Here is a 19,783-nt window from a genome sequence, read left to right as displayed (position 1 = left end):
GCGAGCCCCAGACTCTTATTCATTGACTCTAAACTACCACATGCATTCATCCAGTGTGCCTTACTGTTTGTGTGTGTGTAGGTTTGCCATGTATACTGTTTTGCTTATAACTTGTGTATGTATCAAATAAAATGGATATACGTTCATGAATGTTAAATTAATTGTTTTTTAAGACATAATTTTTCAGTATTTTACATCAGAGAACCTTGTAAAATATACTTGTAGAATTTGTAGAGTACTGCCATGAAAAGAGAACCTAAATCTTAAAATAGTCATTAAAGAATTGGAGACAGTTTACAGACATACCACAGAATGCACACACAGTCTTCTCATAGCATTAATCTTCATATATCTTTGTGAAGGATCATATACTGTTTGCATAAATATGAAAAGGGCTTAGTAGTCTATTTTCACTTGTATTTTGCAGTTTCTAGTAGGATATCAGTACCAAAAAATACTCCTCTTTAATTCAGATGTTTTGCTAAAATTATTAAAAACCTCTTGACAGAAGGATAACTATTTCAATTAAAACAAAATGTTAAAAATTTACTAGTATTAGTTAATTTTGTTAAATAATGGATAAGTATTTGAGTTTATGGCACTTTTAAAAACACTGTACTTTATTCTATGTGCCTGTTAATATATGACAAATGTGTTATACTATACTTTACTAAGGAATAAAAAAATTGCATGGTTGCTTTCATCATTGGAACTCCATGTGATCAAATTTTCCTAACATGAAATTATTATAAATTAAAATTTTGTTATTTTTTCCAGCTGACAGCACGATCCTTGCCTGCTGTACAGTCTGACGAGAGACTTCAACCTCTGCTTAATCACCTTAGGTAAGGTGAATAGGAATCAAATTTATTCATTGGATACAGATAAAATAATTGTATTTATGGAGTGTTTAAGCCTCTTTTGAGCACAAATGTATGTTGATGGATGACAGTAGAAGAACTGAAAGAAAATATTTTTCCATTTTAATAATGAATTATACAAAAATCTATCATAAATGCTATATAAAATACTTTTAAGACTGGCATTTGAAGTTATCTTTACAGAATGAAAAAAAAGACAATTTCTTTAACGTAGGGCCAACCTTTATGGCAGATGTGCAACAAAAAATTAACCCTGTACACTCCCTAAGTGCCACTGTGATCCTTTCCCCTAACCTGATTGCTGCTCAGCTTTTTTCCTGCCTGCCCTGTGCTGTCTGACCAAGCTGCTACTCCAGTTTCTGCTTCTCTCCCTCTACTGACTGATCTGATGCTCTGCTTTCTGTTCCTTGCCCTATCTGCCACCATGACCATCCTCTCTCTAAACTGCCACATGCAGAAGCTGCCTGTGCTGCTTGTGGCATTTATATCTCAGGTTGGCACCTGTGTTGTAACTTCTGGCAAAACCCTTTTTTTTTTTTTTTTTTTGTTAGTATGATTAAATCCAAATGTAAGATTCTTCATAAACAAACGCAAGTTCAAATTATGGTACTTGGAAAATATAATTGTTGTATCTAATTTTGTATACTATACATTAAGAGCATAACTGGTGCTCCATCACTGGTGAACAGCATCTTGTTTTATGATTGAGACAGTTCAAAAAGTGAACCAACAGCATGGGCCTGAAAATGCATCCACAGGTTGTTAGAAAAATCTTGATTCTTCTTCTAGCTGGATAGCAAATATCTGAACTCTTGTTTTTGTTAGTTTTGTCCGCAGATATTCTTGTTGGTTAATTTAACCTCCATGGTCAGTAACAGCACATGACTGTCATTTGCTATTTTAAAGTGTTTTGGTAGAAGAAATCAGTTTCTTGGCCAATATTCAGGAGAAGAAAGCCCACATAGCTGATATGTACTGTTTTACACAAATGCTGTGTTTGTAGTGTGGGTGCATTCCCCTCTCTCGTCCTTTCCCCTCTCTTTTTTAATAGCATGCCATAGTCAAGTATAGCACTTTACTAGCTTAAGAAATGTGGCTTTTTATGTAGGGGTGCACTGATATCAATTTTTTGGGCTGATACTGATGGCTGATTTTTAATGAGCCACATTGGCCAATACTGATCCGATTGCTGATATGTAGCTGGGCAACTTGGAGAGTAGCATCCGGCTGGTAAGTCTGTTGGGAGGAAAAGGGTGCGGGGGGAGGGAAGGGGCATGGGGTTGTGTGCAGATTGAGTCCCTCCCTCCCCCCCCCACAGTGAGGGAGGGAGTGGTGATCTGGGAGAAAGTGATGTGCTTTGGGAGCCTCACATGTTAGTGCATCAGAGGCACAGCATGCCTCTGCACTGAGAAAATGGTCGTGGTGCACTTTGAACTAAAACATGTTCAATGCACTTTAGTTCAAAGTGCACCACTGCCATTTTCTCAGCGTGGGGATGCACTGTGCTTCTGATGCACATGATACGCAGGTACTTTTAATTAGTACAGCTTGCTAATTAAAAGTGCTTGTCACTGTATCAGAAGCACATATAAAAAATCCCAAAAGTTATACTGTGCCAACAGGACTTAGAGTGGCTACTTGAAACTGTAGGTTAAAAGAAAATGGCTTCCTTCTAGTAAGTCCAGTCTTTTCAATTCCTTATCTTGAGCTATTTTAGGTTCTTTGCCTTCTCATTAGCTGCAGCAATCACAAAAGATTGCATTTACAGTCATTTGGCAGCTCTATAAGGGACCGAATGGTACTTCTCCACCTGCTGTTTATCCAGGATTTAACAAGATCCAGATATCTGCCAGGTGAATCTTGTTGGGTTTGTAATGGCCTGTTTTATTAGAAAAAACTGTTGACAGTCTGAGATTGTGACTGAGGGAACTGGGATGTGCGGAAGTACACACCAACCCCACTGTTTCTGACTTCAGTGCAGATCATGAAGGGAGGCTGGTCAGATGCCTTGTATATTAGCACTAGGGCAAACGTTTTTGAGCTTGAGTACTTGAAGTGCATGTGCGCCCAGAGTAGGAATGTATATCGGGACAACGGAACTTGAAGAACTCTTGTTACTGGCAAATAACCTTCTCCTTTTTGCACTTCTGCATATATTTGCACATGCAAATGTTAGTATTGGATATACAGTTTAAGCTGCCACTGTTGAAAACTTATCTTATTTGCTCTTCCACTGCTGTAGGAGCCACACTAGAGCTAAGGACAAATATTCCCAAATATAATATAAGAATAAATATAGAAAATTGTGCAGAACCATTTTCATAACCATGAAAACCACAAACGTCACAACTTTGCAAGGCTCAATAAGTCACGCTGTAAAATTGAACTTAGGACTTGTGAATGAGCTCTGGCAGGGAATAGAGAGATGACCTAATAAGTCTTTTCTATTACTTATTTCTATGAATCTGATTCACTTTTTGCTTCATCTTGCTCATGAAAATGAGAAATGTATTTTAGTTGTTGGCTTGTGCTTTTCCTTCATCTTGTGAAGTTCCTTACAGCAGTATTTTATTTTTCGCATTTGTCAGACAAATAGAGCTTTATCGGGGGGTAAGAGCTGAGAGAAGTTGTCTGAAAAGAGTGTACAACTGAAGGTTACATAGCATTGATTGGCTGCTAACATATTGGACATTTGTTGGCAGCTGGTTGTATCTGTTTGTGAATTTTAAATTAGCCATTTCTCACTTCCAGCAAAAAAAGACCTTTTGCTGAGTGGTATGTTTATAGAGATTTTTTAGGACCATTTCTTATTTTAATTTGTGGTGAGTATCTTTTTATATTCATAGACTTTATTTTGTAATAACACAATTGTGCACTATATGATTATTTTATTCACACCTGAGATGCTGTTTTTTCCTTACAATTCACTGGGGCTTTTAATACTGATTGTGCTGTAGTGAAATGAGCCATTTTAGCTAAAATGTATTATATTTTGTGTGATATAGAACACACACGCACTGAACAATTCTGCTCATAAAATTATGCCTATAAGAGTTCTGGACACTTGGGCTAAGTACTGACATTCAAAAAGGCTGAGCCTGAATCAATTCAATCTTTGCAGGTTAGTCTAAACTGTGTAGATTGAACCAAGAAGCAAGTGAATAGACACTCGCTTTTGATCCCAGAAATGCAGCCACATACCTACAGTGCCACAGGCTAGAAGCTGGGAGGTGCTAGAGCAAGCCCTCTCTTCCTCTTGGCAGTGGCTGAAAGGCTGGAGGGAAGCTGGGAGAGAAGCACTCCAGGCTTGTCCCTGCTCCCTGCTTGAGCTGAGGGTGAGGGTGTGACTAGGCAAGGCAGACCAGCTGAGTGTGATTGGTGAGGGAGGGAGAGTTTAAAGCCCCACCTGGCCTGCATGGTCCCTAGCTGGGGTGTGCTTGGAGGGGGAGGGGGAAGCAGCCCCTGCCTCACTTTGCTCTCTTCGCTGCTCCAGCAGCTGGCACTGGGAGGTGGAGGCAAGGGATGGGACCCCAGCTGGTGTTTGGCATGCTTTTCCCCACTTGCCACTCGAGCAGAGGGGGCAGGGGTGTGGCCAGATGCCAGCCTTGAGCCAGAGAGGAGGGAGGGGTGGTATTTACCCTTCCAGGCTGCTGCACCCCTGCCGGCAGACCCCGGTTGGGGTCCTGTGTTGGTGGGAGAGAGCGGGGTTTAAACCCTCCCCTCTTCTTTACCTCCCTCCCCTCCGCCTCAGCATGCTGGCCTGGAGGCAGTTTCTAGCCATGCCTCTTCCCCCTCCATTCGAGTGCCAAGTGGGGGAAAAGCCTGTGAGAGGTGGCTTTGCTCTTGCCAGGCAGACCCAGCTGCAGTCCTGAGCAGGGTCTTCCACCCCCACCTCCTTCTCAGTCAGCTCGAGCAGATAGCATAGTTCAGCCTAGGGCTGCAAAGCGTCCTGGGATACTGAGGGGACTGTGAGTTAACTTCATAGATTTCATAGACATTAGGGCTGGGAGGCACCTTGGAAGATCGAGTCCAGCCCCCTGCCCAAGGGTGGTGCCCATGGGAACAGAGCCTCACCTTTTTTCCACTGGTCCCTCCAGTGAATTTATAAGTGGCCACCAGATCCCCATAGTCTTCTCTTGGGGAGGCTGAGTAGATTCAGGCCCTTTAGTCTATGTTTGTAGGGCCTGGGCTGCTGCCCCCTGACCATGTGAGTGGCCCTCCTCTGGACCCTCTCAAGGTTAGCCTCATCCCTCTTTAAGTGTGCTTCTCAGAACTGGGCGCAGTACTCCAACTGTGGCCTAACAAATGCCGCATAGAGGGGAAGGGTCACCTCCCTGGACCTGGTTGTGATGCGTCTGTAGATGCATGACAAGGTGTGGTTAGCCTTACTGACTGCTTCCTCGCATTGGTGCCTCATGTCCATCCTGGAGTCAGCAATGACTCCAAGATCCCTTTCAGCCACTGTGCTGTTGAGAAGGGTGTTCCCCAGCCTATAGGTATGTTGCAGGTTCTTTCTCCTTAGATGCAGCACCTTGCACTTGTCTGCATTGAATTCCATTCTATTCTCCTCTGCTCACCTCTGTAACCTGTCTAGATCTAATTGGATTCTGTTCCTCTGCTCCAGTGTGCCCACTTTTCCCCACATCTTTGTGTTATTAGTGAATTTGGACAGCGTGTTTTCCATGCTCACCTTCAAGTCACTGATAAAGATGTTGAATAGCACAGGCCCAAGGACTGAGCCCTGGGAAACTCCACTGCCTACATCCCTCTGGGTCAAAAACAACCTGTCCACCACCACTCTCTAGGTGCGACCATTGATCCAATTTGCCATCCATTTGACTGTGTAGGCATCAATGCTGCAGTCACCTAGTTTTTTTATGAGAATGGGGTGAGAAACAATGTCAAAGGCCTTCTTGGCCAAAGGTCACACTGGACTGCACTTCCTTCTGGCCTAAAATCTGTAAGAATGAAAAAGGTCCTTTTTAAAAATATTTAAAATCAGTCAGTGAAAATAGTAGCTCATTTCACAGTGTTTGAGCCTATGGCCCTTAGGTACTTTGAACTTGGACAGCCGAGTTATAGATTGTCAGTGTCAGACTGCTTTTGGTGCCCTCAAATCATAAAGCACTATCTCCAAACTAGCAGATTCATCAAAGATCTCTGTTACAGAAATTGCTTTTTCACATTTTGGAATGGAGGTTGTTTGTCTGCCTTCATCCTCATCATAGTAAATTAGTGCTAGGTTATGTTTCTACATCAGATATGATAATTTTCATTGTTACTAGTCTCATAGGCTACCCTACCATTACCCTCATTTACTACTTTGTCTTTAAGACTGAGTATTAAAGTTCTTCTCTCTTGCATCAGATTCAAGTTCCAGATAAGTCATTTCTGGCTTACGGTAAGTTCATACATTCAAATTGTGTAGATATGGTACAATATCTACCATTCTAGATATGGTCCTGAAGCCAGTTGACATCTCTTAACTTTTAGTTTCTAAGTTTGTGCTTCTGAAGTCCCTATTTGTTGGTGTCAGACCACCTGGACTTGAGAGAGAGCTTCTGTAGTCTTTTCAGATAGTGCTTGGCCTGATTTTTGTTTTATCTTAACTTTGTGTCCACCTTGAGAGGTACGGTATTTCTTCCTTTCTAATTTTTTCTTCTCTGTCTCCTATTTCTTTTGATATTTTTGTTCTATTAAAGAGACCTCAAGCTTCCCCTGGTGTGCAGTTTGTGGTGCTTTCAACTCTGTGAGACTTGATAGTCTTGTGAACATGAACCAGACCTTATTTATATGATTTTTTTCCCTCTTTTTTCAGGATCTCCAGCCCTCCTTTCTTGCACATTGTTATGGCTTCTCCTAGGTCTCTGGGGTATAAATTGTATCCATCTTGTGGTGTGTCCATTATTGATAGACATATTATGTGCCTTTATTGTTTAGGGGAGTCTAACATCCCTGGTAAATGCTTGCTTTGTAATTTTTTCACTTCCTGATTGTAATGGGGGATCCCCAGGTACCCAAAGAGATCAATGCCCTCCCCCCATTTAGGGCAGTCTGCCTTCACTCGTCTGCCATGCCTTTGATGTAAAAATGAATTGATGTAAAAATGCAGGAGGCCGTCAATTTTTGACATTGGTGTTCTGGGCCAATTATTTGGCTCTGAGCCACCCCTATACCATGTCCCATGCCTTGCAGATGGCTTCCATTTCTCTTTACTACTCCCCCAGACCCTTACTGGGCTGCACTTTCCCTCTGGCCCCATGCAGGCCTCAGTTTCCCTCTTAGCCCCTCACTGGACCATACTCCGATCTGTCTCTGGGCCACACACTCATGCTGCCCTACTCTATGCAGTCCCTGAGACCACCTTTCAGGCCCTATTCTGTGCAGCCCTTTGGGCTGCCTCACTTACTCACTTGCTCTCCAGATCTTTCGTTCCTTAGGCCCCAAGCCTTCCCCCTCTGCGGGGTGACCCACAAGGCAGTGGGTGCTAAGGCTTTCCTGCACCCCATCCTCATTTTTCACTGAGGAGGCACAGGTCTGGCAGCTCCAGGGGTTGCCTCGCCACACGCAGTCCCACCACACCATCCAACCCGAGCAGGGTGCAGTTTCAGGTCTTACCCAGGACCAGAAGGAACCTCCTTCTTCCCCATAGTTCCTACTCTGATCTCTAGGTGTTCCAGGAGCTGCAATCTTTTTGCTGGGAGATGTTGCTTCTCTGGCTCCACAGATGTAACTGTGGGCTCTGCTCCCAGGATCTGAGTTTATGCACTCCCTGCCCAGCCCTCCTCCAGTCAGGCAGTCGTGTGGTCAGGTGACTGCCTAATTGGGCCTGAATTCATCTGCCTGCTACTCCATGGCCTGCCATATGTTCTTAAAGTGGCAGGCACAAACACAGCACTGCCACACTGTTATAGAAAGGAATGCAAAGCCAGGCTCCAGATTTAGTTCCTAGATAAATCCATGGGATCCTTCTATGATCCCTGGAGCACAAGTTTCTGTAAGATGTAGATCCTCTTACTGTGAAGCAGGGTAAATTTGCCCATGTAGAGATATGTGCTTCTGTGCCTGTATTCTCTCAGTACCTGAACCAGCTGGTTTAAAGGTAGCTCAGTTATATTGCAGTTTACAGTATAGATGTACTCACATTCTTTCAATATGTGAATTAGGTTTTAATTTACTTCCTTTTTTCATTACATTGTTATCACAGGGTCTCATTATTTTTCAACTCTGTTTACAATTCATTAATTTTCAACTCTCATGCATCTTTTTACCCTCTTCAGAATAACACTACCAACAAAATAACTTCCTACTCTTGATTTTTATTGTTTAATTTAAATCAGATTTACAAGGATATCTCTATATTTGTCAGAATGGTTTTCTTGTTTCCATGTTAAAATCATTTCAGCTGATAAAATTAACTTTATATTGCTACAAAATAGCAAAAAGTCCTTTTGCAGTGGTCAGTTTTAGTAGTACATTATTTCATTTTTCTTTCAGCCATTCCTACATTGGCCCAGATTACAGTGCACAAAAAAATACTGGAAAAATTTCACTAGAGCAGATTGATGCTGTAAGTACTTTTTGCTTAACATTTGGAGGATATATGTTTGTTGTTGCTTTCATACGATTCTTTAGAAACAATTTAAACTTCATCTCAGTATCTGATAAGGTATGACTGGTTTTCAAAGCCTTTGTTCTCTGTGCAGACAGGCTGTCTTTAAAACTTTGCTTTCTCTTAGTTCCCAAGCTATGTTCTGAGGAATTGTTGAAAAGAATTGAAATATATAAATGCAGTAAAATACAGTAAAACTTAAGGTTTGACTTATGAAAAATTAGAATGGAGTAGTTGTTGGTTATTGTAATTTACTGTGCAATTTTGCCTCCTGTTCTGATTTATAGCTAAGATTACTGTAACTGAAAGAAATTTAAGAAAATATTTTTCTTTATTCATTCTAATCAATGTACATTTAACAGCATTTGGTGTGTGATCAGTTTCCATTTTCTCTTTGTAATCAGCCAATACTCATGTTATTTTTCTTGGCCTTTCACATTACAAGGGAAAGAAAAATGCATTTAAAAAATGGAATATGGTAATTGATTGTAAAACAACAATCTTCAGAGGAAATCAGAAACATATTAATAACAAAAATGACTTTAACTCATTTTCTTAAAATTGACTGGCTTCAAGTTGTTCCTTTTTAGCAATGATCGTTTCCTTGTAAAGCGAATATCATGACAATACTCAATCAGATCAAAATAATTTAATCTTCAGATTTATTCTGTTTTTTCTTTTATGGCATTAATAAATTGACTGATACAATTTTTTACCATCTGAGAGTTTGCTCCATTTGTAGACTCTAATACTCTTTTCCACAGGGAAAGTCTGTAAATCCGTTACAGCAGGTGTTACTATACGAGTTGGACAGCCCTGGTATAGTAGTACATAGTGGGTGCATCTACACGTGCCATTAGGATCATGTGATTAAACTCTGGTGCAGTTTGCACTAGGGTGGAGCAGCCCTGCACTGGCAGGGGGCCCCGGAAGTCAGTTCTAGATTCTGGGAAATGGCATCAGGTGACAGAGGGGCTGGCTGGGGCATAAGAGTGCCCCAGTGTCAGGAGCTCTGTGGCTAGGCTGCAGGAAGGGGTCTGGCCCCTTACTGACTGGGCACAATGTATGCCCAGGTCAGCTTTTATACATGCATTTAGGTGCAGTTATTTTCGCTGCCATAAGATAGCCCTTGACAGCACTATCTTATGGCAGTGAAAATTAGTTTGCTGCTGTCTAATACCGTTGCGCATGTAGACTGTGATGCTCTGTATCATAGCAAATTAGTTTACTGTGCAGTTAAGCGCATGTGTAGATGCTCCTCGCACTAAGTTATTACCACAGGTGGATATAATTAATGTGCAAGCAAAAAAAAGATATAAAACAGGCCTAAAATATTAAAAATAGAAGATAGTGCCATTTCTTGATCAATAGAGCAGTAGTGTGTCCTCTCTTCTAGAAAATTTCTTAGAAGAATTGCTGTGAAAGAAAAAACAAAATGATTTAAGCTTTTAGTTATTAGATGACTAATTTGCACTTTTAGAAGCTTTCACATGTAGAAACTTTTCCCCCTCTATTTGTTCATTTGGTACCATGGAAGTATCCAGGTCTGAAGGATCATATACAACATTCAGAGACACACATAAGGTGGCCACCTGGTCTTGCTTTTTTTCACCTTTCCTTTTAAATGGATCTGTGCATTTATCTTATGCTATTGGAAAAAAAAAAAATTCTATCAGGAAGATCTATAGGTTCAACACTCCTGGCAGAAGCTCCTACAGGAGGCTTAACTGTTGTATGCAGCCTCTTTCACTTTCTTTAAAGGCACTAATTTATAGATAAAATTCTTTGGTAATTGGCATAGATTCTGAAGTGACACTGGAGTGATTGTGTACATTTCGTGTCCTATCTCTTAGTAGCTAAACTAAACTTTTTAAAGGACAGACTTCTAAAGCTGCTTCATAGTGCTATCTCAAACTGGCTGACTGCTTGGCCTTGAGAGGTTTAGTCACTGCCAGTTTGCCTTAATGGATAGGTCCAGTTTCTGTCTCCAAGAAACTGCCAACAGGAGTAGGACCCATTGTAATAGATTGGTGGGGTTTTTCCTGAGAAGAAAGGGTAATTAAGGTAAAATATTTCCTATTACAGATTTAACTCTCGTGATATAGTAATTGAAGAGATTGAAATATTTTCACCTTGTTCCTTTATTATGTTTTTATCTTTATGGCCGTGAAAGATTTATTGGATTTTTCAAGGGTCAAGGACACATTTTTGTTAGCTACAGTTGTGGGGGGGGAGGGGAGGGGGGTGATATTTTTCCTCCCCATCCCCTTTCCTTTTGGAGTTAATTTAGTTATGACAATAAACATGTATTCTTCAAGTTAACTGGTCTGTTTTTCGTCTTGTTCTTGCAGCTCTCTGTTAAATCATACCCTATCTGCATGCGGCAATTGCATAAAGCCCTACGAGAAAACCATCATCTCCGTCATGGAGGTCGTATGCAGTATGGCCTGTTCTTAAAGGGAATTGGCTTAACGCTGGAACAAGCTCTGGAATTCTGGAGATCAGAATTTATTAGAGGAAAAATAGATGCAGACAAGGTAACTGAAAGGCTAAATATAAAAGCTTGAGAATTAATACATGCTCTGTAATTCATACCACAGTTCCTTTTAGAATTTTAAATGGATACATTTTCTAAAACATTAGTGAAAAAGGCATGATGATGTCCTTTTTAAGTATCTTACTCCATTGGTTATAGGTTTGTTTTTCTACCAACCCTGGTTGTGAGGCATGTTAAAAAAAAGTGCAGCTCCTTTTTTAAAAAAAAAAAAAGGCAGGCTCTAAACCCTTCAGGCTTTACTGATTAGAATTAACTAGCTGCACATTACTATTTAAGTTTCTGGAAAACCAATTGGTGTGTTTTATGGTGTGCAAGTGTAATGTAATCATATTAAGGGATTTCTATCTTACCCTGCCCGTGGACCGTAGGATGGCGATGTAACAAATGAGAATGGTAGCTGCAAGGGTTAATGCAGCTGTCACTCACCCACCATTGCCTACCTGGGGCTTTATGCCCTGGATTTCAGTGGCCATGGAGACTGTATGCTTGACACCCCTATACCAAGTCATTCCACTAAGCAGGTAAACAAGCTGCCATAAAAATCTATTGGCTGAAACTTGAGAGTAATCCTTGTGGTGTTTGTATAAGTCCCATTCATAGATCAGAATCCAATTACATTAGGTGCTGTACAAACACAACCAGAAGATCTCTGTCTCAAGGTGCTAACAATCTTAAGTCTAAAACGAGAGACTACAGTTGGATGTGGATAGAAGTGTGAATATAAAGAAATTGTTAAACAGTATTGGCCAGCACTATAGGCAGTGGTCATCAGTGTTGTAAGCCATTATTAAATTTTCTGAAGGTGGCACAGCAGAGAGAAATGTAAAGGAATATATGATGCCTTTAAGGCACAGGTTTTAAACAGCCAAAATAGTACAATAAAGGCTACTATCCCTGCTGTGGGGAAACAGGGCTAGAAGCAATGCATAAATTGCAGACTCAAGTTCTTGGCATCTGGCCCAAAAAGTCTAGATATCGAAGTTCTAGCCAAGAAAGATTCTAGCAGTCTTCTCTTGAATATTATTATCAAGGTGCACTGAGGGTTGTCAGACTTCATTTGCTGAACTTTATTCATAATACTTCTTCCTTCCGTCTTCAGAAGCAGAAGTCAGTATACTATAGTGCTTAGCTAGTCCTGGTGCTTTGGAAACCTTCTTTTTTTAATAAATAAAATAGCAAGCCTTCTAGCAAGCGAACAGTTCTTTGTGTTTTTTTTCCTTCTCACAGAACAAATAAAAAAGAGAATGTGCAATCAGGCTTGTAGAAAAGCTGGAAGTAGTTCTAACTCCACTGCAGATTTTTAATCATGTCTGTGATCCTTCTTTGGTCAGGAAGAAGCTTTTTACCTTTTCTGGTCCCAATTCTTTGCCCAAGCAATGCTCTAAAAAGCATAGACATTTTCCGTTCTTTCTAGGCCCATCTTAGTTTTTATTCTTGCCTTTTCAATGCACAGCTTCAGGACTTTCTAGCTCAGCAGCCCTCCTTTAACCCACAGACTTACAGGAGTGGATACACACAATCACAATGTCAACATTATTGTGGTAGTGCTGAGAGTTGTGTTTATGGTATAAAATTTCTAGATATATTCAACTCCTTATTTCTGGCATGGTAGTTTAATATTAATAATAGATTCCACTTTTATATCTTAAATGAAACAAATAAGTGAGTTAGTGACTAGCACATAAGAATCTCCTTCATGTAAATACCTCATGTAATAACATTTTAATTGATTTCTCTTTATTATAGGGAGTGCAATTTCTGATACCTATGTGTAGAGTTGCCTAATACTTTCCATTATCAATTGCGTATTATTTTGCTGAACTTTAGTTTTTCAGGCTGAAGAGTCCCATTTTATGTGCTTGCCTCAAGCTGAGTATTTTTAGAAGATACCGCTAAAATGGTCCAGAAACTTCCAAAAAACACGCTTAGAGAAAAATGTTGTTCTGGCTGTGTTCAAAAACTCTTCATTTTTTGTGTGTGTGTTGAGAAGTTTTGCATAGGGAGTTGAAATTTGTCTTGGCTATGGGGTGGCAGAAGGAGTGTGTGCCTTTTTGCTGTTTTTGTAAAGATTCTGTCAGCTTTGACTAAATCATAACTCTGAAAAATATAAATGTATACATGATTAGTTGCTCTTTTTTCACTTGAGAGCTAAATTATTAGAGAATTCTATCTGTACCATGTATACGGTAATCCCAGGATGTAGACACTGAACAGCAATTTCCCTTAGGTTGGTCGTAAATTGCTGGGTACTGTTGTGGTGCCATGTACTAGACACAAAGTTTAGGGAGATGATTTTCTGTGCTCTGAATGATTCTACTGCAGATGCCCAAGCACTGTGGAGGAGGAAGCTACCTGGCTCCAATATAGGGAAAGTGGGAGGAAGGAATGGTTAAGGAAAAAGACTAACAGAAGCAGGAGCTACGTTAGGCCAAGAGCTTGGGAAGCAAGAGAACAGGAACAGGGCACAGGGCTGGAGATGGGGGAAGTAGAAGGCAGGGGAGAAATGGATATGGAAGATATGGAAGTAGGTCCAACCTAGTGTAACCACAAAACCTTTGAGTAATGGAGTAAGCCCCTAGATTTCTGAGTCTCTTCATTTCATTTCTTTGCTGTGTAACGTATAGACAGAGTGTCCAGCTCTTCCCCTCTAAGAGCAGGAATGCATAATGATAAAATTGGTTATTGCAAAAAATCTGCTGTTTCCTGAACCAGTAGAAAATTAATGTTTCACCTCTGATGATGCATTTGAAAAGGTGGAAAATGCCAGCCTCCCTGTTAGATGCCTTGGCATGACTAGTGCCTTCAGTATATCCAGTTGATCCAAAACTAACCCAAAATACAATCTCAAGCAAAATGGCCAGCATTTGAATAGAAGCATATCTATATCTATGTCTGCCACCTCAGGCTGCTTGCAGACATTTAAAACCAAAAACCAAACCTGTGCTTTATTTTAAACTTGGTGTGTTCCTGGGCCAAGCCCAGTGCATGCCAGAAAAGGCAGCATGTTTGTTGGACCCAGCTCACCCAACATCTGTATAGATGGGTACTTTAGTGGGGCTTGTTTGGCACTTTTATCTAGTAGCTGATTGACTCAGTTTTAGGTAAAAGTGTGAGAGAGCCCCGCTGAAGAACCCAATCTATGCAGACACTGCAGAGCTGGGTTGAAAGGATGTGCTGCTGTTTCCAGTAAAGCACTTTTTTTCCCTTAATGTCTGCAAGCAGCCTCAGTAACGTAAGTTTCACTTGCAGAATACAACTATCTGACCTGGCTTCATTCTTTGTGCTTCTGTTCTCCCCATATAATAAAAGGCAACCTTCGATCCTCTGGGTTATGGTGTACATGAAAGAGGTCTAGTCTGGTGTCTGAGCCACTTGTGGCTGACAAGCCTAATTTGAGACTGATATAGCTTGTTACAAATTTACAGATCCATGTTTTGTTTGAATTGGAGTTCAAGTTTACAGCACACCACTTCTTCCTGTCTCACTTTGCTTCCATGCTCAGGATCAAAGCTGCTTCATGTTGAGCTGCACCCAGTGCTGTTACAGAAATTGCCAATTGCTCAAAACACGAGCAAGACTTTATAAAGGGGGATAAGGCAGGGTGCCGCATTTATTGATTACATGAGTTAGGCATAAAGGTTCAGGTGCACCATTCATACAAACACACACAAATCATCATACACACAGGCATACACACAAAAACTATTTCATCCACACATACACCAGATATAGTTACCAGCAATAGTTGCTCAGTATCAGCCCAGGGTGGCCAGCCCGGGCTTATTGAGTAGATAATAATGATTTGAAGACAGCAGATTTAAAGATAACAGCTGGAGCAGGGTGAACAGATGCATCTGTGCTCTGATGAAACAGCAGTAGAGAAAGAGACTCACCCAACTTGGCATTTTCAAAGTGTTCTTTTACAGGGATTGGCATCCTTTGTTTCAGTGCTTTGGGGTTTTTCCATACCCAGCTTCTGTTTTTGCAGTTGTTCTTCTTTTGTCTTCAGCTTATCTTAGCCTTGGAGTGTTCTTGTTGCCCGTCTGGCAGAATTTCTTCTTCTGTTATCTCCTTTGTGCCTTCAAGCTTCAAACGGCTGAAGAATCCCTTTGTTAGTTAGTGGTTGGTAACTTACAATTGGCGCCTTGTTGCTTACATAAATAGTTGAATCTTCTTCTCCCATCTCTGTGCCATTCTCTCACAATTCACCCTTTTACACACACTCATACATAAAGGCTATGCAAAGTTCATTCACTTATGTCAAGCAGAAGGATACAAAATAGTTTTCAAGTTGCTTACAAGACAAGACTAACATAGTTACATTTCACTATTATTACACTCTATGTTAACATCAGCTACATTAGTTCTGCTCATGCTACAGTGCCAGATGTTCCCTCCAGATAGCATGGCATTCTGTGCACTCCTGCCATCTTTCTACATTGATGTTAACTGACTTCATATAATTTTTGCAAATGTTGTGGCACCACCATAAAGGGCAACCCCACTTTCTAGAGCCATCTCAAATCTTGTTGTACAAAATATTCTTTGGGATGTGGTCTCCTCCCATTCTTCTGACATGGCTGAACCATTGCATCCTCCTCTTCTTGATAGTGGTTTCTAAGTGTGTCAGTCATGCATGCTCTAGCCCCTCTGTGTTTGGCATTGTCTTCCCACTTCATTTTCAGGATCTTGTGGAAGCTGTTCAGCCTTTTGCTGTGCTTAACATATGTAGTCCACTAAATCATAAAGCAGGAATGACAATACACAAATCTTGTAGATTCACATCTTTACCTTAGTTGGTAGTTTGTACCATGCATGTTTCTGTAACAGCCTAAAATTCTTAGCTGCTTTTCTGATTCTGTTAGTTCTAATTCTGTCAAGATTCCTACGGATTGTAGAACCCAAGTAGCAAAACCTGTCAACAACGCCAAACAGTTTACCCTCCTGAGTTATGTCAGAAACTGGTTCTTCCACCCTTGGTGCATGATCCCAGTCTTCTTAAGACTAATTGTCAAACTGAAACTCTTGCATGATGAAGAAAATCTGGCCAAGAGATTTTGCAGGGAAGATTCATTGTGGGCAACCAAGACTGCGTCATCTGCAAACACAAAATCTCTCAGAACCAGCTCTTTCACCTTGGTTTTCATTCTAAACCTTGCAATGTTGAACAAGCCTCCATCTAGTCTAGTTTGAAGATAAATGCCAGCATTGTGTCTTTGAATGAATGAAGAAGCAGGAATGAAAAGTAGATGTTAAAGAACCTGGGGGATAAGACACACCCCAGTTTCACCCTACTAAGGCTTTGTGGTGTTGACCTTTCAGCATTGTGTTTTTTCAATGTAATTAATTATAAAATATAATCTAATTCTGAACAAAAATTCTGTTATTGATTCTCCTGTATCCTATTGCTATTTACTGAAAAATAACTTTTTCTACACCTTCAATCAAAAGCAAAAAAATTCAAAATATTTTATAAAATGTAGTGAATAAGACCTCAAAGGGAAAAAAGTCCATGATAACCCAAGAATGACAGAAGAGCAAAACATGTGCAACTCGTTTGCATGAGGATGCTTTACTATATTTACTCACTCACTGCACTCACCTTTCCCCTCAAAATTAGCCTTCCAAAATTGAGGTGGGTGTCTTAAGCAGGGAAGCTGATTTTTTTTTTCTTCCTAGAATAGAAGCATGGAGATGTTGTAAGATGCTGTTGGTTCATATTCACCTTACTGACCACTTTAACCCCAGGTCCTTTTCTGCAGAGCTGAGTTGCAGCTCCCTCTTATGCAATCGGTCCCTAGCCTGTACCAGCGCATGGGATTGTTCCATCCTAAGTGCAGGACTTTGCACTTGTCCTTGATGAACCTCATGAGAGATCTTTTGATCCAGTCCTCCAACTTGCTGAGTCTCTCTGAATCCTAACCCTACCCTTCAGTGTATCTGCTACTCCCCCCTCCCCCTTTGCTTGGTATCACCTGCAAACTTGCTGGTGATACCAAGCTATGGTGCACTCTATCCCATCTTCCATCTTATTGGTGAAGATATTGAACAAAAGTAGTCCCAGGACTGACCTGGAGCAGTCCACTTGGTACCAGCTGCCAGCTAGACATTGAGCCATTGATTACTACCCTGAGCTTGGACAATCCACAGAGCCAGTCATCTTATCATAGAAGGCAATCAGGTTGGTCAGGCATGACTTGTCCTTGGGGAATCCATGCTAATTGTTTGTAATCACTTTCTCCTTCAAGTGCTTGGGGAGTATGGGTGCACCGATAGAGATTTTGGGGGTTGATACTGATAGCCAATTTTTAGGGAGGCATATTGACCGATACGGATTCAATTTCCAAAGCAGCTGTGTGCAGCTGGTAAGTCTGTTGTGGTGAAAGGGGAGGGGGAGGGAAGGGGTGTGTGTGTTTGTGTGGGGGGCAGATCAACACTCCCTGCAGTGAGGGAGGAAATGGGGCTGGGGCTGTGGTAGGTGCTGCCCTGGGAGGCACGGGATGGAGCCATGGCTCGTCTGGGGGGGCTTGTGCCCCCACATCTGTGCTGTGTGGGCTGGGCAGGCTGCAGCACTGCACTCGACAGCAGCAGCACTGTGAGGGAGGCTACGGGGGGAGGTGGGGAAGAGGTTGCAGCCACCCCAAACTTCACCATATCCCCTTCCCAGTGCCGTCGCCACCTGCCGCAGCCTACAGCTGTAGCTTGCCTGGCCCGCCCTGCACAGATCCAACAGCAATTCTTCCCTGCCTGCCCCACTCCCTCCCTTACTGCAGGGGCACTGATCTGTGTCTCCCCCCACACCTCTTCCCTCCCCCTCCCCTTTCACCACAACAGACTTACCAGCTGCATGCTGCTCTCCATGCTGCTGGGCTATGCTCCTTGCTGCATTGTGGCTGCACTCATGCACAGACATTTATCAGCCAAATTATTAGCCACATCAGGCTGATTTCTGATATTGTCAGTTTTCTTTATATCAGTGCCATTCCAATATCAGACTACTGTATCGGTACACCTCTATTAGAGAGAGATTCATTGAGGACCTGTTCCATGATTTTTCTGAGGATTGAGGTAAGGCTGACCAGCCTGTAGTTTCCCAGATCCTCCCCCTCGTTTTTCTTAAAGATGGGCAGTATATTTGTTCTTTTAGAACTGTCTTTCTTTGATTGTTTTGCTGTTAGTTTGGTATTCCTGGTCTGTATTCTATTTCACAGCCTTGTTTGGCTGTTCTTAGTATTTTCTGAAAGTCCTAGATATACCCATGGAGTCCAGTCTTCATCAGCAGCTAGTTTCAGCTTTTGTGTGAGCAGCCCAGTACTGCTGATAGTTCAGCCACGAAAGGGTTGAAATCTTCTGCCTAAGTAGGAAAGGGAGGATGAGTGAACTGAAGATTAGGTTTTGACCCTGTTGTGTATGGGCATAACTCTAGAAAACCCTTTTTTTCTTCATTCTGTCTTCCCCTAAACAAGGTGTGCGTCTTATTTTGGGGGTGTGAAGAATGGGAGAAAATATGGTATTTCAATTATACAACTTACTTTACAGTGGAAATAGTTGTTACCATGTTATAATTGGTTTCAGATCTGTACTTGGTATCTGAATGACAGGAACAGAAACTTGAAGGAAGATGAAATGTCAGGGATCAGTGAAGGGGATGAAAACTGAATACATTTCTTTGGGGAAATATTAAATTATTCCTTTTGCAAATAATCATACCTTCAATGATCGTGGCATCAGGACACAAACTAAACTTCTCATCTACCAGGCAGTTGTCATCTCTACCCTGTTATTAAGTTGGACAACATATCAGAAACACCTGAAAGCCTTGGAATGTTACTGTCAGTGATATCTTTGGAAAATCCTCCTTATCAACTGGAAGGACACTAAAATGAATGCTAGTGTTCTGGTTCAAGCAAACACCACCAGCTTTGAAGCAGGTGCACTAGCAGAGTCTAAACTCTGTCTTTCAGTCAAGTCGGTTACAGTTTTATTTTGTGGTATTTTGACCTGACTACAGCTAAATTTAAACACAAAATACATAAAGTATAGTGGAGTGTAAAATATCTTCATAGTTCACATTCTACTTCTGGTTTGTACAGATTATGAGGTTTATAACAGAGACAAGGGTATAGGTGGTAGCCATGTTGGTCTAAGGTCATAGACAAGGTTCTTTGGGTAAATCTGATATCTTTTATTAGACCAGCTCAAATAGTTGGAAAACTTCTTCTTTGCAAGCGTTTGGTACAAATACCATTCGTCAGGCTGAGGAAGCATCTGCAGTTAGTCTGTGCTCTTCTTTACTATTCCATCCAGGAAGAGCACAGGCCAACTGCAAATGCTTCCTCAGCCTGACGAATGGTATTTGTACCTGAAAGCTTTCAAAGAAGAGGTTTTCCAACTATTTGAGTTGGCCTAATAAAAGATATCAGATTTAACCAAAGAACCTTTTCTGCCTAATGGAGACTAGAGCATTTGTTTGTTGACATCAGGACTTTCAGTATGCTTCGAACTACTTTATAGAATCCATCCTGTGCTATGGTGGAAGTTGGTAGTCCTATGCCAGTAAAAGTTATTTATCTGAGAAATTCCAAAGTAGAGTAAATTGTGATAATATTTGTCCAGATGTCCTTAAGAGTTTGTGTTTGTTTGAAACACCTAGCCTTTGGAAGATTTGTCACTGAGGGTATTCAGAAATATATATTCTATGTTAGCTTTTTTAAAAGATAGAGGTATTGTTAT

The 19,783-nt window shown here is 41.1% G+C and overlaps 1 protein-coding gene across 1 annotated transcript in view; it reads left to right on the top strand.

Moving 5' to 3' along the window:
* The window catches only part of PRIM2 (primase (DNA) subunit 2), a gene marked incomplete at its 5' end in the record, with an annotated part of 329,364 nt that overhangs the window by 195,235 nt on the left and 114,346 nt on the right, over nucleotides 1-19,783 (top strand). Inside the window, 3 exons of the mRNA XM_019520338.1 lie at nucleotides 778-845; nucleotides 8,379-8,451; nucleotides 10,845-11,030. Coding sequence (XP_019375883.1) covers nucleotides 778-845; nucleotides 8,379-8,451; nucleotides 10,845-11,030 — 327 coding nt within the window. The remainder of the gene's footprint in view (nucleotides 1-777; nucleotides 846-8,378; nucleotides 8,452-10,844; nucleotides 11,031-19,783) is intronic.

Source organism: Gavialis gangeticus, unplaced genomic scaffold, assembly GCF_001723915.1.
Source record: "Gavialis gangeticus isolate Ggan-Ray unplaced genomic scaffold, GavGan_comp1, whole genome shotgun sequence".
NCBI lineage: Eukaryota > Metazoa > Chordata > Crocodylia > Gavialidae > Gavialis > Gavialis gangeticus.
Note: the sequence above shows the minus strand (reverse complement) of the source record. Positions and strands in the feature narration are given on the sequence as shown.